The sequence below is a fragment of the Malaclemys terrapin genome, chromosome 17, assembly GCF_027887155.1.
Source record: "Malaclemys terrapin pileata isolate rMalTer1 chromosome 17, rMalTer1.hap1, whole genome shotgun sequence".
NCBI lineage: Eukaryota > Metazoa > Chordata > Testudines > Emydidae > Malaclemys > Malaclemys terrapin.
This window is the reverse complement of record NC_071521.1, coordinates 20,801,022-20,821,500: the sequence shown is the minus strand read 5'-3', so window position 1 is coordinate 20,821,500 and position 20,479 is coordinate 20,801,022. Positions and strand designations below refer to the sequence as shown.

Sequence of the window (20,479 nt, the reverse complement as noted above, 5' to 3'; positions counted from 1 at the left end):
AGACGACTGAGTTAGTTGCAGAAGCCAATATTTAAAGTTTCTCATGTTGACCTGAATGACAGTGGATGTAAATTTTTTAAATAAATATTTAATGTAACAATTTTAGTTTAAAAAAAAATTTAACAAAAAACAAACCTGATTTTAAAAAACTTGAATGTTTAATTAAATTAAAAAATGCATATGCTTGTTTTGTTAAAATATTATGTTTTGGGTGGGGGGTGGGGAATCCAGAATACATAATGTTGTTGTTTTTAGTTAAATAAAACAAGTTAAATGTCTGTCTGGTGATGTTCTCCTCCTAATACAGCCTGGCAAGAAAATCCTCCAAATATTAATGATTAACCTGTTGAATTGAAGATAGTTCCCCTCCCAGTGACTTCATAAATATCTGCTTCAATTACCTTTGGTAAATGACGTAACTAAACAATCATTCACTTTCTGATACAGCTGTAGAGTGTGTACCTTCTAAAAATGAAACCTACATCTATCCCGGAGTTATGAAGAATATGGATTAAGGTTATAACCACCACCAAGAATGCGCTTTTATGTAGAAATCCATGACTAAATTGAGTCTTCCTGACTAGTGATTTAAATCATGATTTAAATCAAATCCACCCTGGAGAGAATGGAAAAGTAGCATTATTTTCTTAGTTGCCCAAGATGGAGCTTGACCAGGATGCCTCTACCCCGACCTTTAATCAGAGACCCAAGAATAGGCTGTGGGCGATTGTGCCGTCATTTGTGGGGCCTCCAGCCCTCCCCGGTGCTCTTTAGAACATGCCGTTTCAAAGTGCTCTCAGCCTGACTGCATTAGGCGTTTGATGGTGATTGGTGATTGATTACCGTGGTGGTTGGCGGTTTCCCCGTCGCTTGGTTGGGCGGGGGAGGGGAGCATTGCTAGCCTCATTCCAGAGGTGCCAGGTGTTGTGCACGTTTGGACTTTGCACCGAAAGGCCTCAGGTCCCAGGAGTAGGTGAGGTTCTGTTTCCGTTTTGAACCCAGGTGTCCGGGGCCTTGCAGCACGATGAGCCTGCTCTGCTCTCCGAAGTGGAGGTGGAGTTGGGGTTGAACTAACCCGTGTAGGCCCCTGGCCTATAGTTGTGTGGCTGATGGTCCCGTCCGCATGTCAGCGTGCTGTGACGCGTGCCTGCAGTGTTGCCCTCGAGCGAGCGGCCTGCAGGGAGGATAAGAGTCTGTTACTACATGCACCTCAAGGAGATCTCCCTTAGCTCAAGTAGCAGAGGCCCATGTGGTAGGAGCTAGAGATCCCGGTCCCGGGTTCCATCGATGGCGCCTCATGCGAACAGTGCAGTTGACAACCCATGTGTCTGCCTGTGTGTGGCCCATGCCCTGGGGACAGTGATCTGTTCCCTGCAACGCATATTCAGCCACTCGATGCCCCGGCGTGCTGTATGGAGTTCCAAACAGGGTGTAGTCTCTGGTCAACAACTCGGTTAAAGCTGGGACTTGAGCTGTGTGGACGCCGGTTTGTTTGCATGTGTACTCATAGCTGTTTTCATTAATAAGCCTCTTCGGCTTAAACTGGCCTGGGAGTCCATCTTCTGGGCAGCTCCTGCTGGAGAGAGGACTGTAGGTAGCAGCAAGCAGCGCAAAGACCACCCAAGGCAGGGCATGGGGCCAGACGCTGCTCAGCGGGCATCAGATGCTCCAGTACTAGCGTGCTGATGAAAATGTGGGGTTGGCTGTTTAAAGCAGAGAGACAGTCAGAGCTGCATGACTGCTTCCCTCCCCCCCGATGAGTCTAAACCCCATAATGAGTCATGGCCAGACACATACACAGGAACGCAGGGCCCGTCAGCTCCACAGAGACGAGCCTCTTCCATCTGCGTGAAAGGGGAGCCCGGTTCGGGGTCAGTCAGGAGCGGGCTGGTACAGATGCTGTGGGTCAGTCGCTAGAGTGAGACCAACTCCTGGATGCCCAGCCAGTGCAGTGCAAGGCATGGTGTGCCGGGTGAAGGCTGCTCAGACAATGCCTTCTGCACTACCCGCTTGGGGTGGGGGGGGAAACGTAGCGTGTGGGGTTGCAGCCTTGAGACTCTGGTCCCAGGCAGGGAGCACCCATAGTGCTGTTGGGAAGGCTGCCTGTGACTGCGGGTCCCAGCTGCTGGGCTTGCAGACTCAGTAGGTGCCAAGCAGGTGGCCAGCAGTGAATGGGCCCGTGCCCCACTCTGCGCTAGCTGGGTGGGTAGTGCCACTGTTTGAGGCATTACTGGCTCCTGCCTTAGCATGCACACTTGGGTCACACTCACTTGTGCCGCTGCACACTGACCCGTGCCCTCCCGCTGGAGACTGACATCTGCACAGTGCACGTGCTGGCACCTTCTCCTGCAGAGATGGGGCTGGCTGCCACCACGGGGCCTGGCCTCTCTTGCCCTGTGTCCCAGACGGCAGCTATCTCTGCTTTTTGTCTCGGGGAGGGACTGCTTTAGGGTGGCTCCTATGCCCTCTCCCATCGCTCTTTGGGCCCTGAGCACTGCTGGACTTGCCTGGCGCATCTTTCCCATGCCCTGAGCAGCGCAGCTCGGAAGGGCCAGTAGTTCCGTGCTCGGGCAGGAGGCGGCTTCGCAGATTGCTCTGCGGGTGGGAACGAGTGGGGCTGCCATGCGTGGCTCTGCCTGCAGGTGCCTCCAGGGCTGCACCACGCTGGCCTCGTTAATCCTGGGCTTGGCGGATCTTGGCCGAGTCAGCAATGCAGCCCCAGAGGGGGTGGATACTTCATGGCTCTGGCTACATGCGGAGATGCCTTTTCCCCACGCTCAGGGCATTGCTAATAAAGGCAAGGGGAGCCCCAGGGCAGTCTGGCTGGGCCGAGCGAGTAGATCTCAGCTCAGTTCCTCACACAGGTGCCTGCCTCCCCTACCGCTGGCTTTCAGCGACATGCCGAGGGCTGAATGGGCCGCAGAGAGTGAGGGTCCGATTCCGAGCCGCACCCCCAGGAGGCTCAGTCTAGGAGAGGGGGCACCTCTAAGCCCCCTTTGTGCCCTCTCCGGATTCTGGGCTGCTCCAGGAGCTGAAGTGGTCCTGGGCTAAATCTAGTGGGGCCCATCACAGGCTGCAGTGCAGCTCGCCAGCCCCAGACCCCAAGCACCAAGGGCTCGCCCTGACCTCGGCACCTGGGGGGGAGCAGCATAGGGCTGTTCGTGGCTGCCCTGGAGGGATTCTGTCCCCAAATTCCTCCCTCCTCCCTAAGGGCCCTTTCCAGGCTGGGTAGCAGAGGCAGGGGGACGCTTGGCCTGCTGCCACCTCCGCTGCTCCTCTCTGAGGCTTCGGTCTCCAGGGTTGCCAGGCCCCACCAGCCGTGCGTTCCCCTGCTGGGGGAGTGAGGACCTGCCCACAGGGGGCAGAAGGGTGGTGCCCGGGCCGGCTTTAGGCCAGTTCGCCCAATTCCCAGGAATCGGGCCCTGCGCCTTAGGCCCCTTTTTAATTGTATTTATTTTTTTTTACTCGCTGGCGGTGGTCCGCTCCGGGGTCTTCGGCGGCATTTTAGCGGCCGGGGGTCCTTCGGTGCCACAGAAGACCCGGAGTGGACCCCCTGCCACTGAAGTGCCACCACAGCCCTGGACAGCCGCTGGGTATTCGAATTGGGCCCCGCAGTTAATAAAGCCAGCCCTGGGTGGTGCCCCAAGGCCACGTGCCCGCTAGGGGGAACCTACTGAAGCAATAGAGCTGAAACAGGACCAAATGCTGCAGCGTGGGCCTGAGAGCAGAGCTCACACCTTGTGGGGGAGCTGTCTCTAGCACCCCCCCACCCTGCGTTTCAAGGGCGGGGTCTTGGCTTCATCCATGCTGCAGCCCCCCAAGCCCTGCCCCATTGCAGCCCACTGCCCCTTCTGTCCCAAAGCACTCTGCAGACATGACTGAAACCAGCCTGATCCCCACCCCCTGCCAGGAGCTAGGTCAGCATCACTGTTTGAGAGGAAGGGAAGTTCAGGATGGCTAGATGCCAGGGCTCCTGGGTTCTATTAAGGGCTCTGCCATTGATGTGCTCGGTGACCTTGGCCAAGTACCTCCCCTGCTCTGTGCCTCAGTTTCCCCACCTGGAAAACCGGGGTGATCCCCTCTTCAGGGGCCTGAGGATTATTTCATTCACAAGGCATGAGATGGGCAAAGTATTTATAAATTACCCTCCTTTTCACAAATGGGGAAACTGAGGCCCACGGAGAGGCAAGGAGCAGTGGCACCGGATGCCCTCATGGTCCGTATTTGAGAAGGGACTCCGGGGAAGGGCTGCCCTGGTGTTGGGCGACTGCAGCTCGTTGGAGGGCACGGCGCATAAAGCTAATTAAATATCTGCGGAGACAGTGGAGGGGAGCCTAGCCCACCGCCTGTCACAGCCGCTGTCTCCCACGCTCCTCTCCAGCGGGGTAGCACTGTGTGGGGTAGGAACGCTGCGGAACAGCATGGAAAGCAGCTGGTGTGACGGGCTGAGTGCCGAGCTCAGAGTCTTGCCAGGAGTCCTCCAGCACACGAGCTGCCTGCTTCGATCTACTCCTTGCCAGGGGGTCCTCTGCCAGGCCCCCCCTGGGGGCAGAGATGTGCCAGGCCCAGCTGCTGGAGATACCGTACCGTTCCACAGCTTGGGGCTGGAGTCTCTGCCGTAAGAAGGGCTGGGGAGTGGTCGGCTCTTGGCAGGACTTGGGACCCCCCTGTCAGGTGGCTTGGGCTGCCCTGTGATCAGAGGCAGAAAGCACCGTGCTGCAGGTGGCTCTCGGGGCCATGGGCCTGAGGGGTCCCCACCTGGCCGTGATCTTCCCGGTGCAGAGGAAAGGCTGGTGGGTGTGAAGAAGGGTGGACCATGCACGCTGATCCCTGGAACCGGGAAATCTTCCTAAAGCCCCGTCCCATTGGCCCCGTCTCCTGGGAGAGAGACTGGCGCTGGTTTGGCTCTCTGGGCTAGCAGGGAACTAGGGAGAGGGCGGGATGGCTAGCTGGTGGGGGGGAGTGTCTGTGAGATGTAAGGGAGAGGGAGTGTTGGGGGTAGCCCAGGGACCTGCTTTTACAGGTGGGCATCAGTATCTGGGCTTTTTGCCTCCCAGTGTGGATGTGTGGCACAGGGGCTCTCCCCTGCATGGCAAGTGGGTGTGGATGGAGTTGGTATTTAATCAGGTTACTGCAGTGAACAACCAGCCCAGCCCTCTGCGTTGCTCTCCTCTGCCCCACCCCCTTCACCCCCATCTGTGTCCTGGCTCTCCCCCCCCCTCCCCCCATGGCGTCACAAGGCGCGTGAGGCCCTGGGCAGGGTCGCTGTGCCCATGGAGCAGCCTGGGCCTGGAGCACTGGTGACTGAGGTTAAAATCTCAAGGGCAAAATCAAGATTAAATCCTTCCTTACGCCCCCACCTGCCATGCTGCCTGCAGCTCGCCCCGCCCCGCCCTGCTGGGGCCTCTGCTTTATCCCACCCAACCCCGTCCTGCCGTGCTCCTGGCTCGCCAGCTGGGTGGCGCATGGCACAATGGGGCCCTGCTCTAGACTAGAGCTCGGCTCAGGCCTCACCTAACTAGATCACAGCCAACCTGAAGCCGACCCAAGCCCCTCGGGTTGTTTCCATGCCTGACGTGTGGAGGCTGGTCCCGTGGGGTCCAGGTTGGGCTGCCAGGCTCTAGCCATTGCCCGGACTCCATTGTCTTTATTTTGTGTCCTCCAGGCAGCCACTAAGCGAACTGTCCCCTGGACCCTCTCCCGTGGCCCAATCCCTCGGTCACGCCCCATCCCGGCCCAGCCCCGTGCACCCGAAGGGCAGCTGGTTCTCCCCTCCCCCTAGGCTGCACCACCGCCTTGTCCTCAGGGCTCGGCCTGGTGGGGTTTACTTGCTCCCCACACCCTGTGTCCGCAATCCCTCTCCAGCCGCCTCCTGCCTGTGGGGTCGGGGCGGTGGCTGCTGCGTGCCTCGCTCCGGCTAGTGCCGCCAACGAGCTGCAGCACGCTCACTCTAGGACACGCGCAGCGAGGCGGTGACAGCTGGCAGGAGTGGGTCATGCAGCCCCTGCTGACACCCCCAGCCCCTGGGCCGGAGGAGGTGACTAGAGACCACCGAGCCTGAGAGAGTCGGGGTGTTTTTATACCTGGCACTGATAGTGGGGGCCCCTCAGGTTCAAGGCCTGCCTGGCTCCGTGGCTGGGTTCCTGGGCCCTGCTTAGCCTTGTGGGCTCTGGCTGGCTGGGTGGTTAAAGGTCCCAGGGAGCCGTGGGTGGGCTTGGGAGGGGGCTGAGTGGGCGTTCGCACCCATCCCCAGCCCTCTCTGCGGCATCTGCCCTGCACATGCTATTGGGGTCAGCGAGTCCTGTGGGAACCCGCCCCCGGGAGGGGCAGGGGCTGGTGGTATTCTTGGCCTCTGCTGCACTTCCGGGTATTAGCTGCGGCGCCAAACAGCTGGGGAATTACTGGCTTCGAAACTGCTCCCTGCCTCCACCCAGCCCCCTTCCTTGCAGTGTCAGTCGCTTCAGTGAGTCACTTCTCTGCTGGGAACAGCTCCAGGATCTCTCCTCCCCCCTCCCCCCAAAGAGCTCAGCCTGGGGGGGGGCCTGGGCCTGGCCTCCTCCGGCGCTGGGTTCCCTTAGCACCCCTCCTCATCCCTGGGATTGCAGGAGCTCCAAGCGGCCCCAGCTGAGCTCCAGGCTCCCCATGAGAAGGCACCAACAAAGCGCCAGCGTGCGTTTGCTATGGGACCATCTCCTGTGCTGGCCCTTGGGATGTCTGGGGAGCGGCGAGTCTGCAGGTCACTGGAGGGCACAGATGTGTAGGCACTGAGCTAGCGATGGTAGGGGGCCAGGGCAACTCATTCCTTGTTTCGCACCTATTGAGTGAGACGTTTGGGAGAAAAGCTCTGCTGGATAAAGACTCAGACCCTGCCCCCTCTTCAGTTCTGGGCTGAGAGTCAGTCTCCCAGCAGAAACGGGGTGACAGGCCCTTTAGTTACAGACAGTGGGGGCAGACCAACTCCACTGCTCTTAGTGCGTCAGAGAAGGGCAGGCTTCCCTGGTTTCCCCTTTTCAGGTCATCTTGAAAAAGATGGGGACAGCCCGTGGGCTCCGAATAAGTTGCTGATGCCGCCCTTGTGGTGGAGAGTTTGGGAGCGGCTGGTTTGGAGGGGGACGGTTTCAGTCGCTCTTGTTTAAAGAAATGTCCCATCCCCTTCCCGGCACCTCTGTGCTAATCTGTCCTTGGCCTCCTGGCCTGCCCTGGTAGTTCAGACCATTGACCCCTGCACTGTTTCTCCTTTTAGAGGGTCTCTGGGGGAATGTCAGAAATCAGACCGAGCTGAACTGACAGGGAGGAAAGCTGTGGGTGTGTTTGTGTCTTAGGCCTGGCCTACACCCAAGGTTTCACCAGTGTGCAGGAAGTCAAACCTGGTGCAATCAATCTCCTGTGTGGCTGCCCTTGCGTTTTAGCGGCGCTGTAGCTTGGTTGAGAGGCGCTTGCTGTTTAAAAGGCTGCGTTGCGGGACTGGGCGTGTGTGACGCTGGCAGACCAGGTGCCAACTCAGGCCAAAGTCCCAGGCCTCCACTGAACACTGACAAACCCCCCTAGCTGGAGTCAGCCTGGCTCACCTGGGCAGTAGGATTGTTAAAACTTGTTTAATGTTTAGACTTTATGGAGTGCTTGTGAGTTGCTGCCGCATTAATCTCACTTCCAACATCTGTGTCCCATTACTCCGCACTGCAAGGTCACATGTGAGCAGGTGTCTGGTGAGCCTCTGTAAATCACGGGACAGGAGAGTGTGACGTGCTGATCTCCAACCCATGGTGTTCTGTCCTGCCTGACCAGGAAGACCCGTCCACAGGAGATGGACTAGAGTGGAACATCAAAGAGGACAAAAGATTCTGTTTGCCCCTCCCCGCAAGATGAGTCTTGCAAGTGAATTCCTCAGGGCTGAGTTTACAGCTCAAAGAGGGGGAGAGGGGAACTGTACCTTTGTGCTGCTTGGATTCTGGGGGGAAGGATTACTAGGCCCAGGCAAAAGATCCCCAGTGCTTAGCCTGGGTTCGCCCTAAAGCACATGTAGAGCTTGCTGCTGATAGAAGCTGCTATTACCTTTTGAAACTTAAGATTGGAACTCGCGTGTGTGTTTCTGTTTACCAGCTTTGACCTTGTAAATTACTCTTGTTTCCTTGTGGTAGCTAATCAATCTTTAGCTATTTTATTATAGGATTGGCTACAAGTGTTTGTTTTTTCTTTGGTGTGAGATCTAAGGTGCAGTTGACCTGGGATAAGTGACTGGCCCTTGGGACCGGGAGTTACCTGAATATTGCTGTGAGCTTTGGTGTAAGGGACCACCCATCCCAAAGGCGGGCTCCCCTGGGTGGCAAGAGTGCCCAGGGGGACTGTCTGTGACTCCATGTTACGGCTGTTGTTATGCCGGAGGAGTTCACACTTGATACTGGCTTGGTGAAACTCAGACCGTTTGGGGTTTGTGCCCTGCTTCTTCGCCGGCTGCCCTGAGGTTGGTACTCACAGGCTGGCTCGACAGCTTTTGTGTGTAAACAAGCCAGGAGAGGGAAGAATCAGTAGGAAGAGAAAACAAAGAATGTGGGGAAACTTGCCAGGTGTTAGTGGGTGTGAAGGGGGAGGCCGCAAGGGTGCTGGGCAGAGCAGGGATGAATCCGACTGGGAAGAACAGCAGAGTTAGAAGGCCTTGTGCTGGCACCAAGGGGTTGAATAAAGGGTGCCAGGGCAACTTGGCATTGCCAGGCTTCCTATAGCAACGCTCGTGGGAAGCAATGTTAGAGGATGGGACAGGCCCATGGGCAGGGGAGCTACGCCCCTGCCTGGATGAGAGGGAGCCTGGCTGGCAGTGACCCTTGAGGATTTGGGGTTTCCAGACAGCTGCCTGGGGGGATGCAGCGCTGCTGAGGGGAGCCCTGGGGAAAGCAGGCGCCATGGAGAGGGAGTGTGTGTGTGAGAGAGAAGGGGTGTGGGGAGGGTCCCTTCACTCGGAGCGAGGAGCAGCAGAAGCCCCATCCTCTCCCCTCCTCGGGTCCCTTTCCCAGGCCGGTGGAGGGGCAATGCCCACTCTGTAATAGGACCGGGCTGAGCGCACAGGGCCCCTGTTAGCACTGCTCCGTGCTCCTGGGGACCCCAGCACAGCCCTGGGGAGCACAGGGGAGCAGATAACGCTGAGCTGCGATTGCTGCATCCCTGGGTGAGCTCGGAGACGTGCTCCCCTTGCCTCTCCCTGTCCCCTAGGGCAGTGCTTCTCAAGCTATCTGATGTGGGGGACCGGCAATTTTTTTCCCCCAATGTGCCGGGGACCAGTGCCATATTATTATCCTATTCGACGCTCTTATGAGGAAACTCGCCGCGGACCAGCAGCGGTCCGCGGCCCACCACTTTGAGAAGCAGTGCCCTAGGGTGACCAGATAGCAAGCGTGAAAAATCAGGACACGGGGTGAGGGGGTAATAGGATCCCGTATTAAAAAAAAGCCCCAAATAATGGGACTGTCCCTATAAAATCGGGACAGCTGGTCACCCTACTGTCCCCTCCAGTGCATGGGCTCTAGCAGGGGCTGTAGGTGTGGCACCCCTGTCCCCACGATCGCTAACCCCCGCTTCTTAAAGGCAGGGCAAATTCCCTTGTTGCTTATGAAAGTGGGGCTCAGTGAGAATCCTGCAGGGCCGGGCTGCTTCCCCCATGCATGCCCTGCTCTTGGATCGCCCCCCCCCCCCCCCAGCTCTGCTGCCCTTAAATCCAAACCTGCAGCCCCCTGCTCGTCCTGCCTGGGGCCTCTGTCACAGGCCTGGTGAGCTCCCCCACTGGCCACTTGCCAGGCAGGGCTGAGAGGATGCAAATGCTGACACCTCCTGTGCTTGTTGAGTGTGACCCGAGTCAATCATTGCCCTGCGCACACGCTCCGGGAGCAGACCCTCTATCCAGCTGCCCCGCCTGACAGCTGAGACCTCATGGCCCAACCGCCCAACCACCCAGCCCCTGGGACCAGTGCTGCCCCCCAGACTCTCCAGTAGCTTAACCCCCCTCTCCCTGCACTCCAGTAGGTGCGTGTTCTGGGCCTACAGGGGAACCCCTCAAGGGATAACACACAGGCAGATGTTGCCCTGGATTCTAACACCACTGCTCTGTATGGCACAAGAAACGCACAGATCAGTACGACAGGAAAGAACCCTGCCTCAGTTTCCTCACCACTCTGAAGCATTTTGGGCTGGAGTCTGAGATCTGGGATTGTCCTGCTGCAGCTCATGGCCTGACTGTTGAACCGTAAGATGCTGGCCCTAGAGCCGCTTGCTTTCTCTGACTTTCCAGCAGCTAAACCAGGGGTCTCAAACTCAAATGACCACAAGGGCCACATGAGAACTAGTACATTGGTCGAGGGCCGCATTACTGACACCTCCCCATGCCACCCTTAGCCCGCCCCCAGTCCACCCCTTCCATGAGGCCCTGCCCCCATTCCAACCCCTTCCCTGAAATCCCCACCCCAACTCTGCCCCCTTCCTGCCCCCAGGGAGGGCAGGAGGGGTGTGGGGTGTGGTTGGGGTGTGGGGTGCAGGAGGGGGTGCAGGGTACATCAGGGGGTTGGGCTGCAGGAGGGGCTTGGGGGGCGGGCTCTGGCCCGACACGCACCGGGGGCAGGGCAGGCCGCCTACCTGCCTGCCTGTCCTCGCACCGCTCCGGGAAGTGGCCGGAACCTGGGGGAGGAGGGGCACAAGGGTCTGTGTCTTGCTGTTGCTTCAGGCACCACCCCCAGCAGCTCCCATTGGCCGGGAACGGGGAACTGCGGCCAATGGGAGCTGCTGGGGGCGCTGCCTGAAGCAAGAGCAACACACAGAGCCCTGTGGGCCCCCCCACCCCCCATGTTCCAGCCACTTCCCGGAGCGGCAGGGGGCAGGGAGCCTGCCCTTCCCCCGGTGCGCGTCGGGCTGGAGCCGCTCTAGGTAAACGCTGGGGAGGGGGGCGGGGGGGCCGTGAGGAGCTCGCAGGCCGCAGAAAACAACCCCGTGGGCCGCGTGTTTGAGACCCCTGATCTAAACTGACCCTTCCACTCTGCTATGAAAGCTAGCCTAGGGTTACCATATTTCAGCGAGCAAAAAAGAGGACGGGAGGAGCCCCGCCCTAGCCCCGCCCCTGCCCCTCCCACTTCCCGCCCCCCCTGACCTCCCAACCCTCCCCCCGTTCCTTGTCCCCTGACTACCCCCTCCTGGGACCCCTGCCCCTAACTGCCCCCCAGGACTATCTAAGCCTCCCTGTCTCTTGTCCCCTGACTGCCCCAACCTTTATCCACACCCCCACCCCCAGACAGACCCCTGGGACTCCCACGCCCCATCCAACCACTCCCCACCCCCTGACAGCCCCCCCCAGAACTCCCAACCCATCTAAACCCCTCTGCTCCCTGTCCCCTGACTGCTCCGATCCCTCTCCCCACCCCTGCCCCCTGACAGCTCCCCCCCAGAACTCCCAGCCCCCTACCCCCCCCGCTCCTTGTCCCCTGACTGCCCCCTCCTGGGACCCCTGCTCCTAACTGCCCTCCAGAACCCCACCCCCTACCTAAGACTCCCTGTTCCTTGTCCCCTAACTGCCCCCTCCTAAGACCCCCCCCCAACTGCCCACCAGGACCCTACCCCCTACCTGTACCCTGACTGCCCAAAACTTTCTCCACTCCCCCCAAAAAGCCCCCCCCCCGTTTCTTGACTGCCACCTCCAGAACCTTCCTGCCCCCTGACCTCCTTACCCTGCTGCTCAGAACAGAGTGTTGGGCTCTGTGCAGCCGAGCCGGACACGTGGCTGAGCTCCCCAGCACAACAAAACCCGGTCCCTGGCCCTGCACAACAAAACCCGGTCCCTGGTCCGGACCGGGTTGCAGGGGAGAGCTGCCCTTGTATCAGCACAAAGTGCTCTCGCTCCCGTTTTGCTACCCTGCATGGCAGAAACCGCTCCCAGTTGCAAAAGGGGAGGGCTGCACTTTGTGCTGAGACACTTGCTCAGAATGCAGGGCGGAGCTCCTCTCCAGCTGCTCCGGAGTCCAGCCCGGGACTTTCCTGCAGCCCTCCCAGCCGCTCGCTCTGCTGTGCCGGGGGAGGGGGAAATCCCGGACATTGTGAGTGCTTTACAAATTCCCCCCGGACGCTATTTTTAGCACAAAAAGGAGGACATGTCCGGGTAAATCCGGACGAATGGTAACCCTAAGCTAGCCCATCTCTTCCCCTCTCCTGCCCTTCTCTCTGCAAAGCCTTCCCCCAGGGAGTCCTTTGCCACCCGGCTTTGCCACCTCTGGTCTGGCCTACGTTTAACATGTAGGTCACCATAGCTAAGGAAAATCCACACCTGTGAGCACCAGAGCTATACAGACCTCACCGTGGTCTTCCATCCTTTAGCCACTGCTGCTCGGGGAGTGGGGGTTCCTAAACCAATGGAAAACTCCTTCTGTTACCGTAGGCCATGTTCATGTGGCTATGCCGGCCTCGCTCTGTAGCGATGCCACTAGAACCCCCATAGTGTAGAAAAGCCTCTGCCTCTTTGGCCTGCTTTGAGAATTGTCCTTTGTCCAAACACCAGCCCCGTGGGGAGAGTTGGAGAAAACCGGTTCTCCTGCCTTCATCCAACCCCCTTCACTTCCCCCTTGGGTGGCTGTAAGGTCATTCAGGTTAACTGCTCTCCATTGTCCCTGCCAGTCTGTGCTGGATTCCACACTTACAAGGAGGCATTTGATGAGACAGCAGTTTTCCTAGTCAGAAGTTCATAGGATCAACCCAGATCCATAAGTACAGTGAGATCCCCCGAATGGTCCCAGTCTCTGGGGCTGGATTTGCTGTGAATGTTACCAGATTGCAATCCTGGCCATCATGCACTGGTGCAAATGGGGAAGCCCCCCCACCCCAGGATGGCCAGTCAAGGCTTGTCTGAGGTGGGAAACCCTGGAGACCTGAGCCCCAGCTGGTGCTGACCTCTGCCGGGCTGTGGAAAAGCAGGGCAAAGCTCTTCTCTGTTGTCTTTACAACCGTGTCCATGCGGCTGTGAAGGGTGTGAACGCGGCTTTAACACAGCCTGAGAATGGGAATGAGCCAGTCGCTGTGTGTGACTTTCTGTTATGGGAGAAAACAGGCTGGGTGGGGAGACACACGTACTCGGGTGTGCCTCAGCTGTCAGTATTGGAGCTAATGCAGATTTTTCCCTCTAGCCCAAGAGGTGGTTAAATCTCAATCCAATAAACCAGTCGCACCTTCAGTTGGACTGAGGTTGTCAGCTCTTTGGTCTGTCTATACAGTGCCTAGCACGGGGGGCCCTGCTCCATGGTGAGGGCTCCTAGGTTCTACCACAATACAGATAATAGGTGGCTAAAGTGACTTTCATGGGAGTAAGAAACAAGAAGCAACATAAGTGATTGTGTGGGGATCACTATGGATCACTTTAACCTAGTGCCGGCATCCTGGGGTCGGTCTCCCAGCTCCACTCCACCTGAGGAGTGTCTCTCTCACCTGCCAGAACCGAAAGGTGAAGTGACCAGGTAGCGTCACCCTAGTTCTTAGAGCTGTGCCGCTGGGGCCTGTGTTTTGGAGTAGGGGGTGCGAGTTCCATCCCCGCTGTCTCTGGGACATCCCATGCGGCCGCGGGGAGCAGGGTGGTGACAGTCTAATGTCAGTACCGGGCAAATTAGTTGAAACAATCGTAAAGAATAAAATTGTCAGACACATAGAAGAACATAAATTGTTGGGCAAAAGTCAACATGGTTTCTCTAAAGGGAAATCGTGTCTTACTAATCTAAGAGTTCTTTGAAGGGGTCAACAAACATGTGGACAAGGGGGATCCAGTGGACATAGTGGACTTAGATTTCCAGAAAGCCTTTGACAAGGTCCCTCACCAAAGGCTCTTAGGTAAATTAAGTTGTCATGGGATAAAAGGGAAGGTCCTGTCATGGACTGAGAACTGGTTAAAAGACCGGTTTCAGAGTAGCAGCCGTGTTAGTCTGTATCCGCAAAAAGAACAGGAGTACTTGTGGCACCTTAGAGACTAACAAATTTATTAGAGCATAAGCTTTCGTGGACTACAGCTCACTTCTTCGGATGCATATAGAGCGGAATAAAAGACCGGGAACAAAGGGTAGGAATTAATGGTAAATTCTCAGAATGGAGAGGGGTAACTAGTGGTGTTCCCCAAGGGTCAGTCCTAGGACCAATCCTATTCAACTTATTCATAAATGATCTGGAGAAAGGGGTAAAAAGTGAGGTGGCAAAGTTTGCAGATGATACTAAACTGCTCAAGATAGTTAAGACCAAAGCAGACTGTGAAGAACTTCAAAAAGATCTCACAAAACTAAGTGATTGGGCAACAAAATGGCAAATGAAATTTAATGTGGATAAATGTAAAGTAATGCACATTGGAAAAAATAACCCCAACTATACATACAATATGATGGGGGCTAATTTAGCTACAACAAATCAGGAAAAAGATCGTGGAGTCATTGTGGATAGTTCTCTGAAGATGTCCATGCAGTGTGCAGAGGCGGTCAAAAAAAGCAAACAGGATGTTAGGAATCATTAAAAAGGGGGGAGAGAATATCTTATTGCCCTTATATAAATCCATGGCACGCCCACATCTTAAATACTGCATACAGATGTGGTCTCCTCATCTCAAAAAAGATATACTGGCACTGGAAAAGGAAGGCCGGGTACTTTGATGCAAAGTCTTGTGGTCTCATACTAGTGCCCGTCAGCCCCTCGATACCCTCTGTGGGAGGCCGCCCTAGGAGTTTCCTACCTGCGCTCCCTATGGCAACAGGACACTGGGCCTGGGGAGGGGCTATATGTCCTTGGTGCCAGGTGGTGGAAGCAGACGAATGTCCTATGAGAGAGCGCCAGCTCTGGGCATCACATGCAGCCTTCACCCACCCTGATCCCCAAGTCTGGCTGCGCTGTGCCGGCCTTTCTGCTGGGTTTCTGGGCCGTGCCACGAGGGAGAGCTGCTGGGGGTGGGGTGGGGGGACTCGGACTCTCACCTGCAGCATGGGACCTGTCAGAACATCTCCCGTGCTGGCGCGTCTCAGCAGGTGAAACGAAAGGGCCAGGATTACGTCACCGCAGCTGCCCTTTGCAGTGAGCACAGCCAGCGTCTTTAACCGGATTAGCGGCAGCGCAGCTCAGGTCTGGCCCCAATTGGGCTCGCTGGGACGCTGGCTCGTCTTGCCTGCTGGGCCGGGCCAGTGCTATGATGGGAGACTTCCCTGGAAAAGCCAGTGGTGCTGGTGACCCAGTAGGGGGCGCTGCTGGGTGTGAGTTGAGGTGGGGGGTGCCAGGGCCTGGGTGAGGCGCCGCTTGCGTTGGTTAAAGGACCCCAGTATGTTTCGGGAGGCTGAGCCACTGGAGTTTCCAAGGCTGGAGGATGGAAAGTGGCTTGTGCTAGACACCCAGCGGGGGAGGGGGGGAGATACCCGCCATGCAGGTCTGACCTCTCTGTGTTTCATAGCCAGCGGGCCCCAGCGGACATGGGGGCTGGTCCCCATTTTCCACCACGTCAAGCTCACTCGTCTTGTTCTCAGTTTTCCCCCTCTGCTCTCCTTGCTCCTCCGCTCCTGTCTCTTCGTGCCAGCCTCCCCCTCCCCATGGTCCGCTCCCCCCACTGCCAACTTTGTGGCCACCCCTCATGCCTGAACCCCCCAAATGGCTTTGTAAGGCCTGGCCCCTGTGAGCCTTCAGACCCCCTTCCCAGAGCTCCCTTGTACCATAATGCTGGTAAGAAATTCACCAGTGACTAGTGAGGCAGTTGCGGGGCAGAGGGGGAGAGCAGATACTGGTTTATAGAGCTCGATTTCCGCCCCCACCCCCGAGAGAACCCCAGGAAATGCACCCCCGTCACCACTAACCTGAGCTTCTCTGTGCCCCTGAGAGCTGGCCATGTCTCAGTCCCTTTGGTCAGCGTTGGCTTGGCACAGCACAATGCTGCCATAATGCCCATGATGACCGCCAGGATCTCGGTGCAGCCGAGGTGGGGATGTAGACGTGGAAGGATGGTCTGGTGGGACGAGGCTGAGACCCACCAGTTCAGGTTACAAGTGGTGAGAACAAGTTAGGTTTGAAGAGCCAGCTGAGATTTTGCCAGCTGGCTATAGGGTTCCCCAATCCGAGCCTCCAGCTATGGGAAATCTCAGCCATTCACGATGATGGGAACCCACCCTACTGGGGAACCTGTGTATCTGAAGTGGTTCTCTTCCCATTCTCTGATTCCAGCCTAGTGGTGAGACCAGGAAACGTGGGGTCGGGGCTCCCGGGTTTCATGCTCAGCTCTGATACTGGGTGTGTCTCTCCTGCAGCTGGGAAGGTGCTTCCTAGCGCAGGGAGACGGACGCGTTCGAGCTAGTGTGCTAAGGACGCATTGTGGCTCAAGCTAGCTACCCACGACCCCCGGGCACGTGCTCAGATGGCTGGCCTGAGCCACCGTGGCCACAGTGCTGGTTTTAGTGCACTCGCTCGAGCAGAGCTAGCATGTCTGGCTACCCGCCCTCGGAAGCATGCTCCTAGCCACGCCCCCCCCACTCACCATGTGACCTGCAGCCCCTCGCTCTGCCTTTCTGTACCTCGGATCCCTCTCTGGACTAGGCTCCTTTGGTTTTCTGTGCTACCTCCCATCCCTGGACTCCATAGCCCTCTGCGTTCCCTGCCTTCTCCCCATTGCAGAGGGGGAAACCGAGGCACAGAGCCGAGAAGGCCAGGCTTTGTGTGAGCACCACAGATGGAACCAGGGCTCCTGCTGGCCAGGTCTGGGCTCTAACCACTTAGCCCAGGTTTCACGCTGTATGCACGTGGGCGCAAAGCATTGGGGGAAGGAAACGAGAGCTTCTGCCTGGCTGCATCCCATGTCAATGCTGTGAATGCTGCATCCTTCCAGCACTGCCTGGCAAAGCTGCTGGGACGAATCCGCGCAAAAGGCCCAGCCCTGCTTCACCTGCTGCAGCTCGCCGGGGTGGGCAGCGTCCCCAGGAGCCGGCTGGGGGATGGACAGAGCTGGGTCACCTCCATGCAGCCCACGCGCCCACGGGGAGCTGATGGGAACGCTCCCCAAGCTGCAGGTGCTGTTCTGTCTCCCCCAGCAGCTCCTGTCTGAGGCTGACTCATCAGCAGAAAGCCAGTCACGAGCTGCCGGCTTCCTGGCCAATCAGAGAGACCCGGGCCCTGGGCTGGCGTTGCTTTTCCTTGTCCCCCTGCGGAGCCATGCATGTGGCTGGGTTTGCGTGCACACCCAGCTTTGTTTCCACGGGTAGGCGCACGCTCACTTGGACAGGTGTGGTGAATCATACACCGAGGGTGCTTGCCTGAACCCCCCCACGCATGTGCATCAGTGCTTGGATTCAAGTGCACCCATGTTTTCACACACGTTCCCATGCACACACCTGACCACTAGGATCTGCACTCAGAGCCTCCTGGCTCCTTTCATACAGGCCGCTGGCTCGCTATCAACTGGTAACGCCGGCCCCAAAAGGCTGCCCTGGGCTGGGGCTCCCTTCCCTATGCCCAGCCCAGCGCCTCTGGATTTGTCGCCGCATTGGATCTGGCTGCCGGGTTCGGAGGTGCTGCCGAGTCTCTGCTGCTGTTTAACTTCCACTCCTGTGCGCTGATGAGATTAGCCCCTGCCGCACACCTGGCAGGCCCCGGGAGAAATGCTGACACGCTGTAACTCCCTTCATCAGTCCTCCTGGCTGCGCCGCAGCGGTCAGGGCCACAGCTCCTTCCCTACCCCTCTGGGGGAAGCCCCCTGCCCAGTGCCAGGACAGGCCCTGGTCTCTCAGGCCCTGGGATCAATATCACAGCCCTTGACACGTGAGCCTGTGGGGGGAGCTGATCGCACTAGGCTCTCAAGAGGGACGCTGGTCAACGGCAAACACCCCAGCGTCCCCCACTCCTCGGCTTTGTCTGTGCTGCTGGACCCCGCCGGCCCCCAGTCTCACCCTCCTACAGCCCCAAAGGCCCCCATTCAACTTCCCAGGCAGCAGTCCCTGGCAGCCCCCTCCTCTGCCCTTCATCCCATGCACCAAACCCTCCGGCAGCCTCCCCCATCATCCCCCTGCAGTCACTCCACCGTGACCCAGCAGCCAGACCCTCCCTCAGTGTTATCCCCCTGCCCCGTTCCCATACATAGCTCTGCCCCTCAACTCTCACCCACAGCCCCACTACTGTCCCAGCCCTGGGCTCCCTGCCCCCCCCCCCCCCCCCCGCTCGGCCGGTGCCCCTCAGTCCTGACCCGCAAGCCCCCCTGGTATCCCAGCCCTGGGCTCCCTGGCCCCCCATCTCTGCTGGTGCCCCTCAATCCTGACCCGCAGCCCCTCTGCTACTCCAGTTCTCGCGGTGGGCGGGGGGCAGGTGTTAGGATGCTGATGAATAGCCACAGGCACTAGGCTGAGGTCCCCCAATTTCATGTCACTTGTGATCCAAGGTGGATTTGATGTCTGGTCTCCATCCAGCAGGTGAAAGGCACCTAGGTCCAGAACCTCAAAGGTATTTTGGTACCTAACTCCCATTGGTTTCAATATCCTAAATCGGGGTGGGCAAAACTTTTGACCCGAAGGCCACCTTTGGGTATAGACATTGTATGGCAGGCCATGAATGCTCATGAAATTGGGGTTGGGGTGCGGGAGGGGGTGTGGGCTCCAGGGTGGGGCCAGAAATGAGGAGTTCAATGTGCGGGAGGGGGCTCCGGGCTGGGGTGGGAGAGTGGGGTGTAGGAGGGGGTGAGGGCTCCGGCTGGGGGTGTGGGGTGGGGCTGAGGATTTCTTTCTTTAATTTCTTTATGGAGATCTCCCATCTCCTAGAACTGGAAGGGACCTTGAAAGGTCATCGAGTCCAGCCCCCTGCCTTCACTAGCAGGACCAAGTACTGATTTTGCCCCAGATCCCTCAGTGGCCCCCTCAAGGATTGAACTCACAGCCCTGGGTTTAGCAGGCCAATGCTCAAACCACTGAGCTATCCCTCCCCCCCAATGAGGATGAGGGGTTTGGGGTGCAGGAGGGTGCTCTGGGTTGGGACCGAGGGGTTTGGAGGGCAGGAGGGGGATAAGGACTGGGGCAGGGGGTTGGGGCACAGAGGGGTGGCTCAGGGGTGTAGACTCCAGGCAGCACTTACCTCAAGCAGCTCCTGGAAGCAGCAGCATGTCCCCCCTCCGGCTCCTGCACGGCCAGGCGGCTCTGTGTGGTGCCCCATCCGCAGGCACCGCCCCTGCAGCTCCCATTGGCCGTGGTTCCCAGCAAATGGGACCTGCGGAGGCGGCGCTTGGGGTGGGGGCGACGTGCAGAGCCCCCTGGCTGCCCCTACGCGTAGGAGCCAGAGGGGAGCCATGCTGCTGCTTCCGGGAGCCGCTAGAAGTGGCCCCTGACCCTGCTCCCCGGCTGGAGCGCAGGAGCGGGGATGCGACCTGTGGGCCATAGTTTGCTCACCCCTGTCCTAAATATTTCTGAGGGTCTGGGCCCTGCTCCCCTAAGCTGCCCGCCTGCTAGGCCAGGATGCCCTGGCGTTGAGATGCTTGGCTTGTCTCGTCTCCTGCTCCCTGGGTGCTGTTAGTCCAGGGAGGTCAGTGGGGTCCCAGTGGGAGTGTGTGCAGTGGGGAGCGATCTCAGTAAATGGGGCTAACGGAGCAGTTTGACCCCCAAGAAACTGAGCAAAGTCTGTGCTGATTGGATGGATCCTACAGGAAGTGGGGGGCAGAAAACCGCCCTGAACCTCATGGTCTCCTGTGTTTTTTGTCTTGTCCTCAGTGGGTGCTGGCCTTCGAGATCTTCATCCCCTTGGTCCTCTTCTTCATCCTCCTAGGGCTGCGGCAGAAGAAGCCCACCATCCCCGTGAAGGAAGGTGAGTGTGGGCCGTGGGGAAGGTGCCGGCACGCTCTGGAGGGCAATGCCCTGTCTTCTCGGGGCGGCAGGTGGGAGAGAAGTGGAGGGCCTGGGGGGTAAGACAGGGGAATACCCCCCAGTGATAGCACAGACCCCCAGCCGTCGCCTCCCTCTCAGCCAAGCAGATTCTTCCTTTAGAGAACACTCCTGGGGAGGGCTCGGGCACTGGGCAGGGAGGGGGCTCACTGGGAGGCCCGGTGGGGATGAGCGGGGGTCAGTGTGTGCCGGCCCAGTGGGAGGGTCTGGTGGTCAAGGTGGGCAGTGGCTGTGGGGCCAGAGGCTGCAGGGATCCGGAAGGCGGGATGTTCCTCCAGTGGTCACCCTGTCAGTGCGGCTGCAGCAGGGGGTGGGGGCGCAGCGCAGAGACAAAGGAGCGGAGCGGGGGCAGGTGCAAGCGGGTCCCTCGGCAGCTCCCCCCACTGCTCCTTGGGGCAGTTCACAGCCCCACCCTTCTGGTAACCCACTTCCCTGCAGCAGCCTGGCCAATTGGCTATCTCCCAGCCCCCTCCCTGCACCGCCTCGTGTCCCGCTGGGGCCAGCAGGCTGAAGGGGCCTCTGCCAGCCCATCCCAGCTGCTCCCTGGGCTGAGATGCATCGCTGTATGCTTGGGAAAGCAAGGCAAAGAGCCTGGCACGGGGAGG

General features: G+C 58.4%; 1 protein-coding gene across 1 annotated transcript in view; it reads left to right on the top strand.

The window, feature by feature from the left end:
* Positions 1–20,479, top strand: part of ABCA2 (ATP binding cassette subfamily A member 2) — a 130,635-nt gene that overhangs the window by 40,821 nt on the left and 69,335 nt on the right. The window contains exon 2 of the mRNA XM_054007246.1: positions 19,704–19,797. Coding sequence (XP_053863221.1) covers positions 19,704–19,797 — 94 coding nt within the window. The remainder of the gene's footprint in view (positions 1–19,703; positions 19,798–20,479) is intronic.